General features: G+C 47.4%; 1 protein-coding gene across 3 annotated transcripts in view; it reads right to left on the bottom strand.

Annotated features, from left to right (window-relative positions):
- Positions 1-1288: 1288 nt before the first annotated feature.
- Positions 1289-24470, bottom strand: part of HK2 (hexokinase 2) — a 62728-nt gene continuing 39546 nt past the window's right edge. For 2 of the 3 annotated variants that reach the window (XM_043603803.1, XM_043603805.1), the window contains exons 4-18: positions 23230-23349; positions 22518-22613; positions 21613-21712; positions 21142-21325; positions 17924-18079; positions 16422-16655; positions 15130-15434; positions 13643-13791; positions 13293-13412; positions 9680-9775; positions 9126-9225; positions 8845-9028; positions 7439-7594; positions 5966-6199; positions 1289-3595 (exon numbers count right to left, since the gene is read on the bottom strand). In XM_043603803.1, coding sequence (XP_043459738.1) covers positions 3451-3595; positions 5966-6199; positions 7439-7594; positions 8845-9028; positions 9126-9225; positions 9680-9775; positions 13293-13412; positions 13643-13791; positions 15130-15434; positions 16422-16655; positions 17924-18079; positions 21142-21325; positions 21613-21712; positions 22518-22613; positions 23230-23349 — 2379 coding nt within the window. In that variant the 3' untranslated portion in view covers positions 1289-3450. The remainder of the gene's footprint in view (positions 3596-5965; positions 6200-7438; positions 7595-8844; positions 9029-9125; positions 9226-9679; positions 9776-13292; positions 13413-13642; positions 13792-15129; positions 15435-16421; positions 16656-17923; positions 18080-21141; positions 21326-21612; positions 21713-22517; positions 22614-23229; positions 23350-24470) is intronic. The other variant, XM_043603804.1, reaches the window with a different exon arrangement.

The following is a 24470-nucleotide window of genomic DNA, read 5'->3' as shown; positions in this document are numbered from 1 at the left end:
GTCCAGCGAGGCAGAGGGGACATTCAGGGTAACACATTAATCCTGTTGTAGATAATAATTTCCTAACAAAAACAGGATCATAATATATTGTTGTGTAACACACTTGCATCATGAAACGGCATGTTGTCAACATTTTCTATGATATTAAATACCCTTCTACAACACTGTCATGGTTTTATGGGGTCCATGCAAGTTACTTATTGCTCAGATCCAGGCCCCACCCTCCACTGGTCACAGTCTCCCTTTCCAGCTGGCTCCTTGCCGGGTTCAGCCAATGGAGACACTGCAAAAAAGTAGAAGATGGGAGGGAGAAGCCAGGGTATTTCTAACTGACTTCCTCCCTAGTCTGTGGTTCCAGTTCCTGTACCGCCGCCCCCCCCCCCGCCCCCCCCCAGCTTTTGGACTTGGTCCAGCCAGTGGGATGGAAATGGATCTTTTGGACATTGCTAATCTCTGGGTTGCTTCTCCATACTCTGGCTCCTCAGCTCTTTCATCACCTGTATAACCAACTGGAATAGATTGTCTTCCTGACCAGACCCTCACACAGGGTGGGCATTCCCATTGTATGGAGTGAACGTTTTTTTATTATAAATCATACAGTAGCCAATACCTTCGAAGTGAAATCTTGGTCTCTAACTACCCATTTCCTCTGCACAAATTTCTAGAAAATTACACAAAACATGCTTTTGTTGTATATTGCCTGTTTCCCCCTAAATGGTTGTACCAGTTAGCACTTGCAACAAGAGTGTATGGGATGCTTCCATAATTTCACTGTCAATCAGGGAGGGCCATGTCAGTGGGTGTCAGCGGGGTCTTGTGAGGAATGGATTGCCCAGGTCTGTATTTTGTTTATTGGAGAGAGAGGAAAGGTAAGGAGAGAATAGACATGCATGTTTTTTAGATGTTCACGTAAGTAAGGGCTTTATACCCTGAATGTGAATCACATGCCTACAGAGACCAGCCACAGGCCCCTGAAGGCTCTGCTAATATCTCGGCCAAACTCCCTAAACAGTATTCTGCTGCACCAGTCATGGTTCTTCACCGATGCTTGAAAGTTATAGGCTCAAAAACGGCCTAGGAAAGGTCATCTATCTTCCAGTTCCATTGGAACGGAGTTTCTGAGAAGAGAAATATCTGGGGTCAAGACCAAGTCTTGGCCACATGCCTGTCAAGCAAGCACATACAGTCAAAATCAAGATACTCATTAATTACTCACACCAGTTAGAACATCCTCATATGCCCAAAAGATGAGTACATTCTTCAAAATTCTCAGGAATCACACACTGAATATTTTGAAAAATGTTAAAATTTATTAATAGTTAACATCACATAGTTAATTCAACTAGTTCCTTATTATACATGACAACATCTTTACTAGACTGAGTGCTCAATAATCTGAGATTCAACACATCCCGGTCAAAGATTGAGATTCACCATATTTACATCAGGCAAAGCAGCATCAGCAAGGAACTGTCACCTAACTGTGGGAACACAAACATTCAAAATGCATATTCCAGCATTCCTTTTTGGAAACCAACAACACATGTGTAATAGCCACACACACAGCTCTACCTTTAAAAAAGGTGCAATTTCATACACAGTGCCTAATTTTCAAGTTTAAAAGTTAAAAATCATCTCTACTTCTTGGGCATTCTTTAGTGATAAACAAACTTAAACATTGTTCTCAGTACAAGTGTGAGAGATGTGCAAAACCTGGGTGCTACTGAGTCGTGTCTTTCCTTCCTTGTTTTGATCCTTGATTCCTACTCAATAATGTTATGGGGCCATTCCCTCTTTACCATGTAGTTGCAGTGTGTGTGGGTGCATATTTTAGGGAAGAAATGGGCTTTTGGACTCAGAATTAACTGCACTCCTGAAAAGTAAGAGTATACAAGATTTTATGCCACCCCACTCCCCCCAACCGCACCAACAGTTTGAAATAAATATTGTGTATAAAAACAGCTCAGCCTAGAGAAGCCCTTGGACGATGCTTCTCATAAAACATTTATGAAACAAACTGATTTTGCTAGGAGGGCACAAATCCACCAAAAGTGTTGTCCCTGAGGTTTTCTTTGTTTGATTGTTTCATTGTTCAGTTTTGGTTTGCTATTAACAGATTTTTTTTTTTAATGTTTTTGGTGGCTTCCTTTATCTTCTTAGAGAGCTTAAAAAATACTACTGACTGCCCTAAGAATGACAATTCCTAAGCAGTGAGTCTGTCTGAAATGATTCCTGTTTCCTTTGGTTAAGAGCCTGGGTAATATTGCCCCAGGAAGGTCTAGACAGAGCAGCCAGTCGCTATGGTTTTTTTCAGTCCATAGACCCAGCTTCCCTCACTGTTCCCTGCCTTCCGCGTTTCTGAGTCTGCAGGTTAAAAAGGTGCCGGGAAGGAGCTACTTGGCCATTCACTCACCTTGAAGAGGCTTCCCTTCTCTTCCCGCAGGCGAATGAGGTATTTCTAGTAACCTGTCAGTATCTTCACCTTCCATCCTGAAATTATGCTCATCTACTACAGAGGCCAAGTCTGAAGACACCCTGTGTATTTATACACATAAGAAATTGACATATAAATACATTACATACAGCCCATCGTTACATACAGTGTCAAGATAAAGGAGCAGATGTACTTCATGAAGTAAATAAATTTCAAACATAAATTAAATGAAAGTAGGGTTGTTTCCACTTCTGCAGGAAAAATTTTAAAAACAGACCAAAAAAGTCTCCCCATCCCCCCAAAGGTCCATGGCTCATGGATGACTCAGGAACCCACAAGGAGATAAGACAAGCCCACTTGCAGGATGTGTCAACTCATGGCTTTGATTTTGCTTGCTCAGATTCGGGATGCTTTAATTCCAGGAAGAGCATCGCTGGAACCCATCAGGCTTGAAAAGTGAGGTTAAAGAGGGGCCGTCACATGGCTATCCATGGATTTCCCTCCATCGTTGCCTCTTCTCCCACCCCGCCACTTCTGCCTGTGGAGGATCAGGCTCAAGTTATTGGAGATCCCCACAGATCTCAGAGCAGAAACGACATCCACCTCCATACTGGGGAATGCTCTTTACCTAGAAATGTCACGTTCAGGGTCCATGGTGAAGCAACCGTATCTTTTCATTAGTGTCCCCATTCTGTGAGATTATACAGGGACATGGAATTTGGCCAGGGGGATTACTAAAGGTTAAAATTTGCCTTCTCAAGTTTTCAGAGAACCAATAGGAAGAGTTGTGACAAGTATGAACAAGTCCTTACTTCAAAACCTATTTATCTCAGGAGGGCTAAGTCTTGGGCGCTGAACTCTGCAGTGAGTACACATAGAGACAACACCCAGTCCGACGGGTCTTCCTCTGCCAAGGAAAACCCAAGGGGTCTGTCTCTGACACAGGGGATGACATCTTATAATTTAAAGGAGGGAAGAGAGGGAACTCCAGGAAGTCCCTTCCAATTTCAGGGACTCTATCGCTGTCCAGCCTCACGGATGCGGCAGGCCACAGCAGTGATGAGAGCCGCCCCCTTCCCGCTGCCATCCTCGGACTCCAGGAAGGACACATCACATTTCGGAGCCAGGTCTTTCACCGTCTCATGCATGACTTTGGCAAAGCTGTAAACGTGGGGAGGAAGACACAGGAAAAAAAAACTTCCTTAGTCATGATTGATTTGTGTCCTCAGAGATGAGACCCTAAGAAGTTATGCTGGAAACCCAAGAATTATTAAGATGAGCAAGAGGACGACAGCTACCATGTATTAAACACTCTGTATTGTGTATCTGAAAACCAAGGCTTGTGAGGCTGGCAACATGCCCAAATTCTATGTCATAGCAGGCAAGTGGGGAGCAGAGATCCTTGTAAGACAATCATCGGAGATTCTGGAAGCTGTGTTCTTGAAAGTAATCAGGGGCACCTGGGGGCTCAGTCGGTTAAGCATCCGACTTCGGCTCAGGTCATGATTTCGCGGTTCGTGAGCTCAAGCCCCGCATCGGGCTCCGTGCTGACAGCTCAGAGCCTGGAGCCTGCTTTGGATTCTGTGTGTGTGTGTCTCTCTCTCTGCCCCTCCCCCGCTCACATAGTGTCTCTCTCCCTCCTTCAAAAAATAAACATTAAAAATATTTTATATGCTAATTTGGATGTAAATTTTTACAAATAAAAAATAAAATTAAATTAAAAACACAATAAATAAAAATAAATTTAAATTAAAAAAAAAGTAATCAGTGGAAGAGAAGTTCAACAGTCATAGGCATCACAAGTATACCCTGCAGAAGGGCATATCTTGTCCCTAAATTCTGGAAGATAAAGCCCCATGCACTTGATACTTCATTTTCCGGGGGTATGGACTCACATCAGATCCACATGTAATCCAAAATGACACTAAAGATAAAAGGACCAGGTTCATGGGTGGCTGTAGGCCCATTACGGTGATCACAGAGCCTTTCAATATGGGACTAGAGAAAGAGATGGTCACCATGTACCCCAACATAGCAGGGTCAGGAAGGCCTCCTCATCTATGAAGCAAGCCTCAGTGCCAGTGGCTTGGCTTCTGTCCCCCTCCCAACTCTCCTCTGGGACCAAGATTCCTACTCTTCAGTGACATTGACCATCAAGACAAGGGACTTGCGACTTCTCAAGTTTCCCTCTTTTAACTATCTGTGTAAACTCTGGGCAAGTCTCTCAGCTCCTCGAGAAACAGTCATGCTGCGAGCAGGCAACATTTCAATAGAGGCGTCTCTCTTTCCTCATTCTGCCTCACCTACTGCCCAGACCAGGGTAACAGCTCTGTTCTTTTACCTTTGAGCTAAAAAGCTTGTAGGGGGGAGGGGCGGGGGGAAGGGATTGGGGTACTTCCTAAATTAAAAATGATTCATTCAAAACAAATGCAAATGAGTGAAGAAGGGAGAGGAACAATGGCTGATGAGAGAAGAAGAGAGATGGAGAAACAGGAAAAAGTGTAGAAAGAAAAGAAAATTCAGTGCTTCCACATTGGGGGAGTTTGAAGGACACGCTTTATAAAAAGGGCCAAACAGGGGAGGCTGGGTAGCTCAGTCAGTTGAACTATCCAGACTCTTGATTTCAGCTCAGGTCGTGATCCCAGGGTCCTGAGATCGAGCCCTGCCAAGAGCTCTACACTGAGTGCAGAGCCTGTTTTGAGATTCTCTCTCTCTCCCTCTGCCCCTCCCCCATGCTATGCTTGTGCACGCTCGCTCTCTCTCTCTCTCTCTCTCTCTCTCAAAAAAAAAAAAAATTTAAGGGCAAGGCAGTAGATACACTTTCAGCTTTGTGGCAACTACTCTGCCATTGTAGAGTGAAAGCAGCCAGAGACAACATATACATGAGTGGGCATGGCTCATGTTTACAAAAACAGTCATGGCTATAATCTACCAGCCCCACACCAAACTGCAGAAAATATCTTGCTCCAGAGTTCCCCTACATTTCCTAGAATGTTCACAGGAGCAGTGTTTGTAACAGACAAAATCTAGAAATAACCCAATATCCATTAGCAGAACAGTAAACTATAGTATACTCATTCAAAGGTATGCTACGCAGCCCTGAAAATTAATGAACTGCAATTGCATTCTTCCATGTGGATGCGTCTCAAAGCTATAAATGCTGTGTGGGGAAAGCCAGTCACAAAAGAGGAGATGCCATAGGACTCCCCTTATGGCAGGTTCAAAATTAAGTAAAACGGAACCATAGTGATGCATACACAGATAAGCAGGGAAAGGAAGCAAGGGACTAAGTCACCAGAGTACCTTCCCTGGCAGGGGACAGGGGCATAGCGCCTGAGTCTTCCAAGCTGGGTGGTAAAACACAGACCTACTTCTGGCTCTTAACCTTTAAAGTAAAGCATATATATTATAGACACTCATTTGGAATGTCAGGTGCTTTGCTATAAACTAAGAAGAGAGAGGAAGGAAAAGCAAGGAAAGAACAGATGGAGAAAGAAAGATGGACAAGGAGAGTGGAGGTCAGGCACTCACTGAGGATGTAGCTTGTAGAGGGTCCCATCCACGCCTACTGTCACTTTGAGGGTGTCCAACCCACGGTTTTCTCGTATTTTGTCCACCACGGCAGCCATGCCCGCACCACAGAGCTGGGCCGCCCGCCGTGCCACCACCGTGCACACCTCTTTGACGATGATGCTGTCGTCACAGGTGCTCTCGAGCCCCAGGTGGTGCAGGATGGCTCGGACCTGCAGCAGGGCTAGGCAGTCACTGGGGGGGCGGGGGGGGGGGGGGGCAGACAGACAGGGAGTGGTCAGTCACATACACCAGGGGCTGGTGGCCCACCCACCACTCCAGGGGACTGGTCACGTAGGAGCTCCCTGAGAGGTGGATCCTGTTCTTGAACTCAGTTCAGGAACCCATGCTCATCCCACTGGACCACACGGAGCCCACCTGAGTGTGACAGGAACGTAAAGAAACGGGCTCCTATTCCAGTTTGCCCAGCCGAGGCGGGGCACTGCTACCATACAACTGGCACTCAAGAAAAAAGGAAATTCACCATCTACGTATTCCACTCATTTGGAAAGAATAAAGACAGTGACAAGGCTTGTAGTTGGCATTTTCAGCTCTATCTTATCCATTTTCTTGTTGCTGTTCACAGGTCAGCAGGACAAGCATCACCTGCCAGCAGAGATCCTGTTCTGTCTCTGCTCCCCCACCCGGGGTGGTCTGATAACTACTCACGGCTCAGGAAACGTAAATACAATTGTAAGAAAATAAATATTATATAAAGGGAGCTGTTTTAGAACCCTGGAATCAGCTTCCTGCACACAGACAGACATGCACACTAGAACATATTCTTTCTATTCACTGGTGCAGATGTCCTGGGGCCCCAATCATGCCAGTCATCCAGTTCCTGTTTTCCCATACACCTGACAGTAATGCATAGCATTAATTATTAAAGGGCTCCGAAATTCACTATGGTAATTTGGAACGGTCTTTGCTTCCATTAGACTGGAGGAGGGGGGTTTTGCTTTAATGAGCCACCACATGGCCTGATTTCTTCAGGCCATTGCCTGGCATGCCAATCTTCACTCGATCCTGGCTGCCTTATTACCACAGCAGCAGTTAAGAAGCACCCTCCCGCCAGGTGCAAGCACTTTAATAGGCTAGCTTCCTTTGTGCATTCCAGTTTATATCCTATGAGCAGGTATCTTTCTACCTTTGATAGTTGATCTAAAACCCACCCACATTACTTTGCATGGGGGGAGGGGAGGTGCCTTGTGCCAGCTCAGCAGGATTTTTCATGAGAATGTTATATATTTGCCCTTAAAATGCCAACTATCCATAACTTTAAATAAACACTATAGACAACAAATGTGTTTGCTACTAAACTGACGTTTATGTAAGCCATGCCCCGACCTTACTTGAGCTACGGAAATCCTTCAGCTTGTCTGTCCATGAGAAGGAGGATACGGTCCCACCCTACCCCGGGCCCTAAATTCTCACCTCTCAATCTGAGACAGGAACTTGGTTTCAAAGATTCCTCTTGTCTTGAGTCGTTCTGAGATGCGGCCACGGAAGAGCAGCCCACGCTTGGTGAAATTGATGAGGATGTTACGGACAATCTCGCCCAAATACATGCCACTGATCATTTTCTCAAACCTGCAATGCAGATAATGTGCATGGAGGTTAAGCAGGAAGGTGAGATGCCCAGCACATTAGAAAGTAGAGGGCATGCAGGTTCCCCCTGGTGGGAAAGGAAGTGCTATTTGATCCACTTGGGCAGGATTCCTGGTATCTGCATACATTGACCTGCAGCCTTCGGCAAAACTGACTACAGTGCCTGAGGCCCATGGGGTTCCCTGGGATCATCTCCATCTTCTGGGCTCATCTCCCTTCTGGTGCTTACTCCCAACTCCAAGAAGGAAAACACACTCAAACCCCATCTCCAAGAAAACGGCAGGATGCTAAGTCTTAATCCTTAACTTCATCAGACATTCAGCATGTATTCTCTCCAAACTAATCATCATCACTTTACTTGAGTGCCAACTGGAGAAGCCCTGTCTTGGCCACCAGAACTGATGTGACAGCTCGGTGGCTTGAGGGCCTTTTGGCCCTCAATAGTGCCTTTAAAAAAGCTGAGGCCCCCAGTTGCAACCAAGACCCCCATCCCCACTCCATCTTGTCCCACCCTTTCTTTCATTAATGACACTTATCTGGCCCCTTGAGGCATTTTCGTCTGTGACTTGTACTCTTGACCAAAGTATATTCTGCAGAACTATGGTCCCTGATTAATCCAATTAGGAAACACTACACACAACATCTTCCCAATGGGAAGTGTGCTCGCAGCTCAGAGCACCTCCCCATCATGCTTTGTGAGGCTAGGGCTGGCCCTTGTCCAGTCCTGACTATAGAGGATGTTACATAATGAATGGATGAGGAGGAAGAGACTCCTGTTTGCTTCCTGTTCCTCTCTGTTACACCAGCTTCTTTACCCTACTATCAGCAGATGACTCAACTGTCTTTCCTCACAGTCCCAGACCTAGGTTTTAACACCATCCCTTCCTGTTCTCACAGGCAGTGGTAGGAAGGCTGCCTCTGACATTTCCTAGTTCTGTGTTCCTCAGTATCCCCTTTACATCTTTTCATCCTTCTAAAACCTGTGCCACCAGTTCCCTTTAAGAAATGCTCCTCAAAACACAACTCTTGTTTTCCCAACTGGATTTTGAAGGTGTCATAGTCCAAGCGGTAGTACTTCCCGGATGTTATTTGAAAACCCTTGCCAAGGAAATTTCTTCTATTGACATCTCAGAAACAGGTGTCCTGGGACTTGCTGTTGCAGAGGATCTGACCACTTGCTACAGTGCAGTTGGGGTACATGTACCAGGACTCGCAGGCACTGGGGTAACTACCTCTGTTTGCCAGGGTTGAGAGAAAGCTCATCCACAGCCACATCAAATTCCGTGCGGAAGTCGTCCAGGCACCCGTTGTCCCCGAAGGCCCCCCACTCCATGTTGACACACATCCGGCCCTCCTCCCCTTCCACCAGCTCCACGTTCCGCATCTCCTCCATGTAGCAGGCGTTGCTGCCCGTGCCTGCCAATCACAAACACATCAGGGCCTCACTCTGCACCGTCCCCACACCCGTCTAAGGCCATGGGTCACAGCGCAGGAAGGACTGCTGGGGCTTTACCAACAATGAGGCCGATTTCACAGTGAGGGTCTTCATAGCCACAGGTCATCATCGTCCCAACTGTGTCATTCACCACGGCGACCACATCCAGGTCAAACTCCTGAGAGGGCAAAAGCAGATCCTCAGTCCACCAAAGAACCACAACATGTTCTTTCAGACCCTTGCAAGGGAGACTGATATGTATAGAAAGTGTATTTGATACAGCCTGGCTCATTCTCACTTTTTGTTCAAATGTCACCTCCTCAGAGACCTTCCCCGGTTGTGCTATTTAGGAGTGCCCTTCTCCAGCCCACTCACTCTGTCCTCACCTGACTTCATGTCTCTTCACAGCTCTAAGGCACCTGACATTAGCTCATGGGTTTGTTTATAGTACCAGAGTTTGTTGTGGTCATTCCTGAAGCCCCAGTGCCAAGAGCAGGGCTCAACACGCAGCGGACACTCGGTCACCACCGAAGGACCACACTAATTCTCCCCCTAACCCACGCAACCACACCCAACATTTCCCCACTTTTCGAACACGGGTCATTCTGGGCCTCGTGGCATGCCTCTCCCACCTCTCGCCGGTGAATGGCTTCCTTCAGCAGGGTGACCACATCCTCTCCCTCGCAGCCCGATGCCTTGAAGCCTTTAGTCCACTTGAGGAGGATGCTCTAAAAGTCACATAAGAGCACAGATGAGGACAGCAGAGGAGGGTTCCTGTGTCATTCCTGGGGCCCCGGCTGTGCCTCTCGTTCTCAACCTCACCAGGTAGTACAGATTCCCTTTAATGACCAATCATCCCTCTCACAAATGATTGCATACCCCCTATGCGTGTGTTCCATTGTTTAATCCTCATAGCAAACTGGTGACATAGTTATCATTATTGTGCCCATTTTCTAGGTAACTGTGGCTCTGGAGTAACTTGCCCAAGGCCTGAAGCTTAGGGGAGAGGAGCGGGACTCACCCCCAGGCCAGCTGACTCCATGGGCCCCTAAGTACCACATCACTGGTCCTGCAGGGAGCTAAGTTCTATACAAGTGTTTTTTTTGCTGGGAAAAGCAGTTTGCTCTGCCCTGTCCTATATTCACATCAGAAGGGTCAGAGTCTGTCTCTTCATTGTCAAATTCCAGGATGGTGTGAACAAGTGCCCTGCTTGGGTGACAGTTGGGTGACAGCTAGGCTTCACGTCATCCCAGTGAGGGAAGCACTCTAGGCTCTTCAGAGTCACCCATAAGCCACTCGTCTTTAATGTGGCCGTCTGCCGTGTCACAGGGTCCTCAGGGGAATACACACATGGAGATTTTACATATGGGAGAAGTGTTTCGGTTATTGTCCCCTGGTTTCCTCTTTGCTGCTGGAACCCATCGGAAAACAGCATCAAGAACTATTGGGCCACCTCCCTGCAAGGCCAGAATCCATAAATGGACTGTGTGCTCACTACCCACCCTCTTTCATGGTTTCTCCAGGCCTTGCTCAGCCTCACCCCTGCTTGGCATTTCATGGCCCAGGAGTTTAGAGTCACAAGTCAACCTGGATGTGTCACGCTGTGTTCAGATCCCAGGAGATTTGGAAAAATAAGACATGATCCCAGCAGTGTCTTGGCTTACATACCTACATCCAAACAACTGTGTGCTCATCTCTAGCTGTCTTGCCTACAAATTAGCTTCACATCTCTAATGAAATTTTATATTTAGCACTTTCAAGTTTACAGAATGATCAAATAACATTATTTCAGGTGGTCCTTAATAATAAGACATGCAGAGAGGCCCGTGAAGCTGGGGAGACTTGCCCAGGGCCACGAGGTGGTCAAGGGAGGTTGGGGCTTCTGGGCCTCAGCACCTGCTGATTTTCCACTCAATAAGACAATCTTACCAGAGCAGATCCCGGCTCACAGACCGATTGAACAGAGAGAACGCAGCCTCTGTTTGATCTGCTCTTAATTTTCACAGTGCTAGATGGAACACGTACTCCCTACAGAAACTTAGAACGTAAAGAATGAAATCTAACACAATGACCTGGAATCTTACCATGCAGGTAGAAACAGTGAATATGTTGTTGGGTTACCTGATAAACTCTTAAAGATAGATACATGCTGGCATGAAAAGTAAGGCACGTCTATTTAAAAATATTTCAGCAGGAAAATCCTAGAAGCAAACACACTGGAGTCCTATGTTCTCATCTTCTGATGATGAAGGTATTTTTTGTGGGTTTCTATACTATAGAGATTATCTTTTTCTTAAAAACATTTTTGTTAGTCTTACCACCAGTTTTTTCCCACATCATTGATATTTCTTCCAAAAACATTCGTTGCTGATACCCGGCAGTGAATGGCTCAGAACTTATTAACTATTTCCCAACTGTTGAACAATTGGGTTAGTTTCTAATGTTTTCATTATAATAAGCAATGTTTCATTAAGAAACATGTAAGTATTTATCTGCACGTTTGGTAATTCCCTTTGGTAAACTGATGTAAATGGAGAAGCCTTTGAAAACCCGGTGCATTGACACTGAGAAACATAATGTGAAAAGACAAAGGAATCAGAAAAACTGGGGAGAGGGAATTGGTATAAGCTTCCAGTGACAGGGTAAATGAGTACTCAGGATGGGATGAACATCATGATGGCAACAGCAAGCACTGCCATAGGGTATATTAGAAAGTTAAGAGTAGATCCTAAGAGTTCTCATCACAAGGAAAACGAACCACTTTTATTCTTTTTCTTTTTTTGTATCTGTAGGAGATGACAGATGTAAACTTATTTGTGGTGATCATTTCACAACATATGTAAGTCAAATCACTGTGCTGTACACCTTAAACTTATACAGTGTGCATGTTAATATCTCAATAAAACTGGAAAGGAACAGAAAAGTGAAAAGCAACACTGCACCCCTAACACTGGACAAATGGTGACACATGTTGGGAAATACTGGATTAGGCAAGGGTTTTTATTGCACGACATCCTAAAACCTTCACTGTACTGGTGCACATGAATTTAACTCAGAGGGGAGGAGGAGGAAGCATTTACAAAACTCAGCTGAGCAACAGGAGGGTTGCTATTCCGGGGATCCTGTGGGAAATGCTGGCCTTTCTTCCCTACTGGACCAACCTCCCTGCACCTGTGACATTTCCCACCTACGTGCCCTCCTCCACACTGCCAGGCCTGCCTGCCTTTCTTCCCCATCAACTCATGCTTTGGACTTAGAAGATGATCCAAGTATTTTTCATGCCTTCCAGGTATGTGCTCGGGTAACATCACACTGCGCATCCTCGGGGCCTCGGAACCCCATCAGCACCACGTTCCAAACAGCAGCTCATGCCTTCCTGAGCTTGCTTACATCACAGTTTGTTTGTAAGCACCTCAAGTAGGAATCATGCCTTTTGTACCCTGGCCACTCTGTCTACCACATACTGACCAGTTGTGAACATGCATGTGAGCTTCTAGAAGACCAATGGAGACAGAGGAACAACTGCTTAGACAACAGTATTCTGACATCTAATATGCTGATAATCAATGCAGAATAAGCCCAAGCATGACCTACTCAGCTCTCCTACATTCTCAACACACCATGTCCGGGATATGTGAGAGCACCAACTCTTTGCCCACCTGCTTCATTCCTGCATGGCAAGTTGAAAGGGAATGAAAAGCAAAGCTAAGACTAGAGAAGCACCAGAGCATCTAAACAACAGAAGATTAATGAAAATGTCCCAAGCCCAAAACAGGCCTCAGGAGCAGGTGAGCATCACTGAAAACATGGCTTTGGGTATCGGGAAACCAGAATTCAAATCTTGTCTTGGCTATTCCCAAGCCTTCTGATCTGAAGCAAGATACTTGGCATCTCTATAGACTTTGTTTTCCTTTCTGCAAAATGAGCATATGAACACCTATCTTACACAGTTGCTGTGAGCGTTAAGATAATGCACATAGGCAGCCTAGCACAGTGCCTGGCAGATAGTACTTTAAAAATGTTCGTTGCTAATATTTGGTCAGCATCATCATCATCCCTAAGATTGTTACCTACTTTACCTCTACCAGTTCCAACTGAATCATTCCCATCAACAGGCCCCTCATCATAACTGCTTACTCATGCCCTTCTTTTCCTCCTCTCAGCTCAACTTTCTGCCCCGCTCCAAACTCTGGCTGGTGGAGAGTCCATAAAGCCCACAGGCAAGCCCTCTGGGAAGGCGGTTACCTCATCCAGGCTGTTCTGCTGGCAGGGGAAGGAGAAGGTGAAACCCAGAGGCAGGGACACGCCCTTCATGCCCATGTACTCAAGGAAGTCGGCGATGCACTGCACGATGTGGTCAAAAAGCTGCAGGGAGAAGACAGGCTCTGAGGGAGGGGCCCTGGCCAGGGCAGGCTGCCCCCAGCAGCTCCTCTCAGGAGAAATGCAAGCTCAGGCACTAACATGAGTGAAGACAAGGCCAGGGCCCTGGCCCACCTAGCCTTCCCTGGGACCATGGCTGAGCAGAGAAAGCACTGTCCTCTAGGGTGGAAGTGAATGTCTGCTGGGGTCCCCTCCCAGAAGCCACCTTGACTCACCTCATCCCCTGTGCCATGCATGACCTCCTGTGGGATAGAGTAGATCTTGTTGTGCATCTCCACTCCGCGCCTCTTCCCATTCCTCACACGTACCAGCAGGACGCGGAAATTGGTACCCCCAAGGTCCAAGGCCAGGAAATCACCTTTCTCTGCAATATAAACCCGGGAAGATGACGCACTAGGGCACAGCAGAGGGTGATAGTCTAAAGCACTTTCCCCTAATGGGGAGCTCTCCTGGCAGCCCCTCAACACCCTCAGGGATGATGGACTGTGTGCTCCACCTAACAGGAAAGAAAAGTAAGACCCCTGAGGGCCAGAGCCGTGCTGTCTCCTTAGCGGTCCTCAGATGAGTTCAGGTGGGTCCCAGAGGTCACAATGAGCTCTGCAGGAAACCAGAAATTGTGATACAGTATACTCAAAAATATCTAAACATGTCATTTGTGCTAAATCAAAGGCCACCTTATGTTAGCTTCTAGAATAGAGTAAAAAATAGCAGAGTTCAACTCTTTAAAGGAAATTGAAGGGAAATCTTTTCACATGAGAAAACCCTCCTTTGTTGGGCAATCATAAGGTGCTACGTGCCTCAAACATACTCCTCACGCAGCCCTCAGGCAGCCATGAGGAAGAGGCACTGCATTTCCCTCTGATGGAGGAGGGAGACCTGGCTGACCTATGCTGAGTCACTCGCTCAGGCCCACAGAGCCAGAAGAGGGTAGAGCAGGGACCAAGGCCCAGTCTTGGCCCAACTGCTACACTGGCTTACTCAACGTCAGTTCTCTCCAAATTGGGAAAAGATCTCCATTTCTTAATTTGTAAGACCTAAACCACAGGTCAGCAATCTTTTTCTACAAAGGGTTGGGCAGTAAACATTTCAGGTTTTGGGAGCCACAGTCCCTGCTGCAACCACACAACTTTGTCATGGTGGTGCAGAGCAGCCATAAATAATATGTGGACAAATGGGCATGGCTGTGTATTAGGAAAACTTTATTTAAAAAAATAGGCAGTGGGCCAGATGTAGCTCATGGGCGTTAGTTTGCCAACCCCTGACCTAGGATTTATAAGAAATGGCCCTGGAACCAAAAACTCCTGGGTTTGAATCCCAGCTCTGCCATTTTCTAGCTGTGTGAACTTGGGCAGGTTTCTTAATTTTTCAGTGTCTCAGTTTTGTGCCAAGCATATTAGTTTGTTAACAAAATTAATTACTAATTGCTGTTAACAGTTAAAAATTAAGTTTATATGTGTAAAGCACTTACAGAAGTGTCTGACACATAGTAAACATTCAGTAAGTATTGATCATTATTACTATTCAGTTTATAGCAGAGGAATGCCTTGCCTGAGCTTACTGAACACTAGAATTGCCTAGTGCTAGAGCTGAAGAAACATGTTCTGGTCCAAATATCCAAAGCCATGACTAAGGGAGTCCTCCTGGGCATCAACACCATGAAACAGGCCCAGCACCGCGAGCCGGGAGGCAGCCTGCCACATACCTGTGCCATCAGGGGTGGCACACACGTAGGTGGGCAGCATCTTGACGGGGGCAATGGCGTGGGTCTCCTTGCTCAGACCTCGCTCCATTTCTACCTTCATCCTCTTCTTAACCTCCAGCAGCTGCTCACGGTTCAGCTTCAGAGACTCCAGGGTATTCTGGCGGGCTCTGTGTTGGTCAGCCAGCCGGTAGGCCACTGCTGTCACCATGGCTGCCCCCTTGCCACTGCCATCCTCGGAACGCAGGAAACGGACGTCGCAGTCGGGCACCAGGCGCCGAACCGTCTTGTGAAGACGCTTGGCGAAACTGCAGTCACCAAGACGGGGTAAGACACGGGTGTCCGCGGTTAGGGTCAATGGTGCAAAGGGCTCACCGCCTCAGCTCAAAGGCCGGGAGGCACCTGCAGGAGCAGATGCCACCCTGATCATCCTCTCCCCACTCTCCCAAGTCAGGGTCATCACTGTGTTAATTAAAGCTCAGCTATGCAACTGTGACCGCCCTGGCTGGGTGAAAGGAAGGACTGTTATAGGAAGTCACTACCCACCACACACAATCACAGTAAGTAATGTAGTAAGACCCTGTATCTCAGGCCGAACCCTTCCGAATCAGAATCTGCCTCTTAACAAGATCCTCAGGTGATTCATGTGCACTAGACTAGAAAACCAGGGAATGCTAGGCCTGAGACCTTCTGCATCAACCATTCAGTTAGTGAAGGCCCGTTGACCCGGCGCTCCTATTAGATAAAAATGATTAGATAATGAGTAAGTACAATAGAGAGATGGCCAGGTCCCAACTGAAATTTGAATATCTTGGACCCAAGGGATCCAAACATGGAGGGAAGGGCAGGATGAATTCAATACCCAGATCAGCCAGAGAGGCTGAACTAGGGTGTCCCCTGGCAGAAGACACAGTACCCGCAGAGCCCACCCAGAATCATGAGAGAGTCAAAGAAACAAGCACAGAGAAACCCTAACTCCTAAACAGGAGGGTGGCAGAAAGAGCACTCCCCCTCCCCCGCCCCCCACCGCCAGCCAGGGGGGCCCTGGATAGAGCTGCAGTCATCGAGAGCCTTCAGAGATGGCTTGAACCCCTGCCAGGGACACACCTTCCTGATCCTCACATGCCCAGCTGGGAGCTAATTCTACAGAGCTCCTCAACTCCGCGTCCCTCCCCACTGTGCCAGAATGCAAACCAGAGTTGGCTGGGCAGTCACTAGGGTCTCTCTCAGGCCTGTCAGTGCTCTCCAAGTGTTCTGGGGGCCCTGTCACTATGGGTCCCAGCACGCTGACTCACTGAGGGTGCTTCTTGTAGACAGAACCATCAACCCCAATGGTGGAGCGCAGCCTCTCCTCGCCCTTGTTCTCCTTGATGCGCCGCAGCACGGCTGCCAGGGTGGCTGCACACAAGCTGGCTGAGCGTGTGGACACGATCTGGCACACCCGGTGAGTGGCCACGCAGTCCTCCTGCGTCGGGTCTATGCCCAGCCGCACTAGCACCTCACGGGCCTTCCGGATGCCGTCCTTCTCCCTAAGAAACAGAAGGACAGTGTGTGGGCATGTGTCCAACCCACTGTGGCCAGGGGGAGGGGGTATGTCAGCTGACAAGGAAACCGTTCAGCTCCAGCCAATACCATCTCCCAGTGAGGGTAGAGAAAGGGGAAAACACAACAGACCCAACATGAGGCTCATCTCACACACACACATACATACACACACACACACACACACACACACACACACACACACCACACTGCTCAAGTGCCCCTTTTTCCCACTGAGAAAAACTAATATTTTTTATGGGTACATGATGTAAGGACAAGGCCTTGCTCTCATGGCTTCACACATCAAGGGGTGTGTGTGTGTGTGTGTGTGTGTGTGTGTGTGTGCATGCTGTGTTTGCTTGCCTAGGGGTAGACGGAACAGTGTCCCGTGGTGGAGCCCACCCCATTTTCTCTCTGTGAAGCAGCCAGCTCATTGCCTTTCACGAGGGAGCAGGCACTGCTCTAATCTATGCGAGAGACTGTGCTAGAGTCTGCTGCAGTGAGCTTAGCACTCTCCTCAGGGGAACTAAGTGCCTCACCAGTATACATCCTTCCATCCCCTCAGGGCTTAACAAGCAGGCACAATCCACTCAAGAGTTTCCATCTGAAGGTATAGGAAACTGTTTCACTTCTCCCTTTAGCACCCAAATCCCCACCTCTCCATCATTTGGTCCCTGAAACGACAGGACCAGCTCAAGCAACAAGTGGAAGTCTCTAAAACAGGAAAGTAGACCCAACTCTTTGGATACTGTTAACTGAAAAAACAAAAATCAGGCCACCCTCACTCCCAGCCATGTCGCTCTGGGAAATGCAGGCCTCAGATCTACCTATTGGAACTAAATGGGTAAATTTTAGAGCAGGGCTCTAAACAGGGACCTCTCCTTCTGTTATGAAGAAGGTGTCAAGAGAGAGCCTTTTTGGAGAATCACCAACAGAGAAATAAATGTCAGAGCTTCTGAAGGGAAAGAAAGTAGATGCATAGGAGTCATCAGGGGGCTCCCTGAGAGCCTCCAGCATTCAGCCCGGCCCGACTCCCACCCATGCAACACCATGAGCCACTTAGGTAGTGCACAAGAGTGGAGACTATCTGGAAAGTGAAGTCAAGCTACAAGCCCGCCATGGCCCGTGTTGAGCAAGGCCCTCCTGCTGTCCAAATCTGAAGGGTCAAGGGTCAGTGCCCCTTCCTCATTCCCCAACAGCCTGTCCACTCTTCTGGGGATCCAGTGAACAGAGAGAGAAGGACCAGGAAGCTTACCCTTCAATATCTGAAACGTCTTTGGTCTCAAAGTGGCCAGTGGCGAGGAGCCCTGGGCTGAGCTTCCCCCCAAAAAGCAGCTCCTCCTTGGCCATCTTCACCAGGATAAGTCTCACCAGTTCACCCATATACATCCCACTGATCATCTTCTCAAATCTGCAGGGAGATACAGACCAAACAATAAGTACATGTAAGCGGAGGCACAATGACATGTTAACTTGATGGCGCTGCTAGGAGTAAGATGTGCAGACAGGTGACAGCTCAGGGGAGGCTGCAGGATCAGGGACGTCTGGGCCATCTCTGTAGGCCGGGGGGGCCTTGAACTATGGAGAAAAAAGGCCTTTAGCAGCCAAACTAAACATCCAGGGGATGTGCGACATATTCTGGGACAGCCTGAATTTTAAATAAAGTAAGTTACATGCAGTAAAAGTGACTTTACATTTTTTTTTCTCTAGCCAGGAAATACTTTTCTAAGATGAAACTTTGTATAGAACCTCAATATTTATATACAAAAGGAAAAAAAGGTCAATAGATTAAATCAGGGGTGCAGGCCCAGCAACTCAACGTCTCATACTGTCCTCCTTTTGCAAGATCATTTGTGGATTTCTGGAAAACAACCCACAACCCCAGGGGTGGGGTGATGGGCAGGTTGAGCCAGATTAGGAGCTTTAAATGTCAGATGGTCTGGGAATCTGGGAGTGGGACATTTTGGAAGTCTCTGAGCAGGGAGGGAACCAGATAAACGCATGTTTTAGAAAGGCAGAGGCCCGCCCCCAAGCAATCGGCTAACTTTTTTTTTCAACACTAGGTGATGCTGTTTTCTTTAGAAGCCAGTCTTTCCGGCTCAAATTGTGTCAGAGAAACTGAAGCTTCACCATTCTTTGTGGCAAAGAAGGCCCTTCCTTGGCATCTAATGATCCGGAGCCCAGAGAGGTGGCCCCCAGGGCCAGCAGACACTAACTAAGCTGGGCTCTAGTGAGGAAACCCAGAGCAAGAGTGTGGAAGGGACTCTGAAGTCACCTGGTACAACCCACCTGGTACGGCCATCAGGAAGTGACTGGCTGAAGACCCAGGACAAGGTACGTAGAGCAGAACTGGAGCTAAGTGCAGAGCTCACAACATTGTTTGAGCAGAGGATTCAAGCACCAGCACAGGCACACTGCCTGGGGAGGCAGCCTGGCTCTAACACTAAGGACCTCGTGTGTCTGTCTGCCTCGACACCTTTTCCAAAATAGCTAGGAGATAGAGATACGGGAGGGGTCCAGTGGGGCTCCGAAGTGTGAGTGATTTATAAAAGCTTTCACTCCAGCTTTTTAAAAACACTTTGTTTCAGTCAACATTTAGAAAAATATTTGTTTAGGGGTGCCAGGGTGGCTCAGTCGGTTAAACACCCGACTTCAGCTCTGGTCATGATCTCACGGTTCGTGGGTTTGAACCCCGGGTCGGCTCTGTGCTGACAGCTCGGAGCCTGGAGCCTGCTTCGGATTCTGTGTCTCCCTCTCTCTCTGCCCCTCCCTCACTTGTGCGTGCACACGCGCTCTCTCTCTCTCAAAAATAAATAAACTTTAAAAAAAAAAAAAGAAAAAGATTTGTTTAGAAACACATAAAGAGTGAGAAAAGTTCCTACTGGAGCCCAATAATGACCTCAGGGCTACCTTAGCTGACATTCTGGTAGGTTAGCCCAACCTTTGATTTGTCTAAGTCTGAGACAGTGGTGTGCTCCCAAGGCCGGGCTGGCAATTCTGTCTTCTGACCCTTTAAAGGGCATATGGCTCCTCAGAATGGCTTGGGTGTGCCTTGTTCTTAGAGGCAGACTTTGAATAAATGACTTTTGGGTCCATAAATTTTCACCGGCCATGGCAGACACAGCCAGTGTGTGCCTATGAAAATTGCAAGTAAGTGGACTCATGCTTGGATACATGGGAGAAGCTTATGAGTTAAATAAACCACGCTTTGAAGAAGTAAGGACTCTCCCTGTAAAGAAAAAGGGTCCTTGGGGCGCCTGGGTGGCTCAGTCGGTTAAGCGTCCGACTTCAGCCAGGTCACGATCTCGCGGCCCGTGAGTTCGAGCCCCGCGTCGGGCTCTGGGCTGATGGCTCAGAGCCTGGAGCCTGTTTCCCATTCTGTGTCTCCCTCTCTCTCTGCCCCTCCCCCGTTCATGCTCTGTCTCTCTCTGTCCCAAAAATAAATAAACGTTGGAAAAAAAAAAAATTAAAAAAAAAAGAAAAAAAGAAAAAGGGTCCCCGTTGCCGAGCTCGCTTATAGAATTGGGCTTTCCTCCCCAAGCAGAGATCTATGCCAGCGGCTTTCCTGCAATAGTCATAGCAACATAGCATAGACCAGAGGGGGCCTGAATTGCTCAAAACATTTTGTAATTGCCTTCGGAGTTTACAGCAATCCCTGTTTCAAGATTGCTAATAGGGGACATTGGGCCAATGTTGGTGTAATAATGGGAGTGAAATAATATTTCGTAACAGTCAAAAGAAACTAAAAATCAAGTCTAGCCAGGCTGGAGAGTATAACACTCAGGGTGCAAAATGTTGGAGGCCCTCCTGGTCCTGTCCACCCAAGAATGCCTGCTGAGCCACAGGTCTAGGAAGCGGCCAAGGAGGCTCCTTAGCTGGCTTTTCCACAGGCCTTGGGTTTGCCTAGAGCTGGGACCGGAGACCCTAGGTCTCCATGGGGCCCAGCTCAGCCCGCAGGCAACTCTACCATATGTCTGAGTTCAGAGCCTCAGCCAGTGTTGAGGAGACAACCGTCTGGCCTCCTACTCTGGGCAATGGCAGAGGTGGAAGCTATGACAACAGCATTCAGAGACCCTCCCCCTGGCCACCTCAACATGACTTTTCTTCTGTGACTCACAGACTGTTACTATGGACAACTTACAAATTTAAGGTGGCAGAAAGAAGAGCAGGGCCAACACTTAGAAAAGGACCTTCTAAAATGAAAGCTCTAAAGGATGTAGACAAATTATAACCTACACTCTGGTTTGTCTGCTTGTTTTATCTGTTTTAGAGCCCTCTCAGCAATTTATAGTCACAATGCTTGTGATGAGCACACCATTCCCATAACCAGTGGCTGCCCCAGCAACCTTTTGGGGATATAAGACTAAAGCAAAAGTGAGAACCACCCCCACCCCAGCCTTGGCCGGATCCCACCTCAGCTCCTGAGCCCACACACCCCCCACAAGCCCGCCACACACAAGGGGTGCTGCTCACAGTTGCTTCCCAGGGTTCAGGGAGCCCATGTCGATCTCCTGATCAAACTCAGTGCGGAAGTCATCAAGTGTGCCGTCGTCCCCAAAGGCCCCCCACTCCATGTTGATACACATCCGCCCCTCGTCGCCCTCCACCATGTCAATGTGGCGCATCTCTTCCATGTAGCAGGCATTGCTGCCCGTGCCTGGCCAAAACAAGGGACTGCTCAGCACCCACCTACACCAGCCTCTCTCCAGCCCCCAGCTCCCTCTTACTCCCCCATCTTGAGACCACCTAGGGTGGTTGGGATTCCCCAGTGCAGGCTCCTGGAGTATCCCAACATGGTCCAGTCCACAACCACCTCCAACCCACAAATCCTGGCTCAGCCCTCTGAAGTGACTGTACCACTCTCTTCTAATATGAATTACAAAGAGTCATGCAGGCCATGGAGCCCTCCTCCCTTTCCAGCCCCCACACCCATTGTTCACTCACCCACAATGAGACCAATCTCACAATTCTGGTCATCATAACCACAGGTCATCATGGTCCCAACTGTGTCATTCACCACGGCCACAATATCAATATCAAAGTCCTACAGGGATAAAAGCGGAGCTCTGACCTTCACCATCACAGAAAGGTTGCAATTGTGAAGATGGAGATAAAGAGCAGCAAGGCACAGAACTCAAGTGCATTAGGGCTGCCTCCTTACTGACCCTACTTGAAGCCAAAGAAGGTTAGAGCTGGGAATTGGGCTCAGATGCAGTCTGACAGCAGCAACTCACTCCCCACCCTGCATGTCCTCACCATGGAAGCCACCGCCCTGCAGTCTAGTTTACAGACACCACTGCACTCACAAGAGCCCACTTTGTCATTGTTGTCCCCTTCTCCTTCTCTCTCTTCTCTCTCTCCCTCCCTCCCTCCTAACTTCTGTGACCAGGCCTTTATCTTGTTCTCTCTCTGCCTCATTCCATCCTAATGCCAACATCATCCCAACCTTCTTAATTGAAAATGATATTCAAGTCTTCTTCAGGTTAAAGACTGAAGGGTTTTTCCTGTACTGAGGCTAAGATTATTTATCCATCGTGATAATCTGAAGACCCAGAAGCATCTGATTATATGTAAGATTATCAGTGTGGCAATCATTTTGCAGTATATGGATGCCAAGTCATTATGAGGTATGTCTTAAATTTAGCTGTATGTAAACTATATCTCAATAAAACTGGAAAAAAATTAAATCTTATTAGGTAAACCTAGCAGAGAAGGAAGAGAAAACCTCTCCTTAAGAACCACAAAAAGGTTCTCATGCTGATTTGGGAACAGACTAGGAAAGATTTCAGAGTGGACCCATAAGAATGTAAAGAGCTTCCAGACCCCAAGCTCCTGCCTCCCCAACTCACCCCTCTCCTCTGGATGGCCTTCCGGATCAGAGTAACCACGTCTTTGCCTTCCACGCCACTGGACTTGAACCCCTTGGTCCAGGACACCAGGAAACTCTGGAAAAGGACCAAGGAATGAACACTGACCACACTACTCAAACAGCCATTAGTGAGTGGAGACCTCTGCCATGGAGCTAAGCTAAATTACAACCGTGCTTAAATATTTGTACTGCTTCCTGACTAGCCTAGGAAAAAGAAACTGGGGCCTCATCAAAGACCCAGAAAGAAGATTAAATGAATGATTCCTTCATGACCTACTGCCCCCAAGAACTGAAAAGAACAGGCTACAGAAATGCCAAAATCAGATACTCTCATCATTAACTCCCCAGGCATCTTTCTTCCAAGGATCTTTATTATGATACTCTAGATCAAAGGAGTTCCTAATTTCTCATTCCTGTTTCCCTACAAGGGATAAAGATAATGTACTTCATATTGTTCTTTGAGGGAAGAGTGATAAAGACCCTCCCCCCCGCACTTCTGATACTTCACCATCCCCCCCCCCCCCCCAGACCTACATACACTCACCCAGAAGGACAGAACTCTTAATACTCAAACCTCATCCAAACAACCATCAGAGCCGCCTCTAAAACCACAGCAGCAACTGGCTCAAAGTTCATCCCAGACCTCCCAGCCCAATGAATGAAGCAACAAGGGTCTAAAGAACTCATCTTACCTCATCTAGCTTCGTTTGGACACAGGGGAATGAGAAAGTAAAACCCAATGGGAGCTTCTTGTCTTTGATTTGTAGCTTATCCATGAAGTTAGCCAGGCATTCAGCAATGTGGTCAAACAGCTAAGGGCACACAACACAAGAAGATGAGAAGGGAGGGAGAATAACATGGAGATTAAAAGCATACATACACATTGGGCTCAGCAAGGAACTAGCTGAATGTGTGCAAGATACGTATCCCTTCTGAAGTCTTAATTTGCTCACCTATAGAATGAGGGTGACAACTGTACCTGCCCTCAGCGTTACCACAGGGATTAAATGAGTCACACATATAAGGACTTCACAGCAGTTAGTGCTGATTAAATACTGTCTTCCACTCAAACTATTTATCCAAACCACTGTCAAAATAACCCTGTGAGGCAGGGGAAATCATAGCTAAAGCTAGTCAGAAAGTCATCACATACCCTGGGAACAGAACATCCTTTGGTGGCTCTGCCAGAACACTCCTTGTCATGGGTGCACAGCTGACTGTCTCAGAAAGGACAGCCCATCTTACTGCCAAGAAGTATTCTAGCATCCCTGTCTCTTGTGACTGGGGAGGGAATGGGACATTCTCTGGTTGGCATTCATAGAATGAACTTAACAAAATAATAATAATAATAATAATAATAATAATAATAACAACAACAATAACCCATATTTTTCTTCCATTCTAGAAAAGTAATTTCCTAGGAACATTTCAAAGAAGTATCTTTGTTTTTTAACTTCAAAATGAAAAACCCAGTAAGTCCATGAAGAGCACTGAAGAATGTATAGGGTTTTATGGATGGGCAGCCTCACAACTGTGACCATGCCAAGCAGGACCCACAGCTTCTAAGAAAAAGCTGTATTTACAATTATCCAGGCTTTCGATCAGTCCCAAGGCCCATAGCCCCATAGCTTCCTTCCTGCCCACTGAGCATCCTCAAAGAGAGGCAGTGACTCCCTCCAGATGCTTAGAGGCTGAGGCCAGGGGCATTCTGGTACAAAAAAGTAAGCAGAGGCCATAGAGACTAAATAGGTGCCACGGGCCAGGTTGACCAGATGGCAAAATCTAAAAGCCAAGGGGGATGGATGAAAATATACCTTTTCTTTTCCAGACAGAAGCAAGGAAGATCCCACTAAATCAGAGGTTCCCAAAATGTGGTCCTAGACCAGCAACAACACCACCATCATACTCTAAATGTAAATTCTGAAGCCCAAAC

Source organism: Prionailurus bengalensis, chromosome A3, assembly GCF_016509475.1.
Source record: "Prionailurus bengalensis isolate Pbe53 chromosome A3, Fcat_Pben_1.1_paternal_pri, whole genome shotgun sequence".
In the NCBI taxonomy this organism is placed as follows: Eukaryota; Metazoa; Chordata; class Mammalia; order Carnivora; family Felidae; genus Prionailurus; species Prionailurus bengalensis.
The sequence above is the reverse complement of the archived record's forward strand: the minus strand, read 5'-3'. Positions and strand labels throughout refer to the sequence as shown.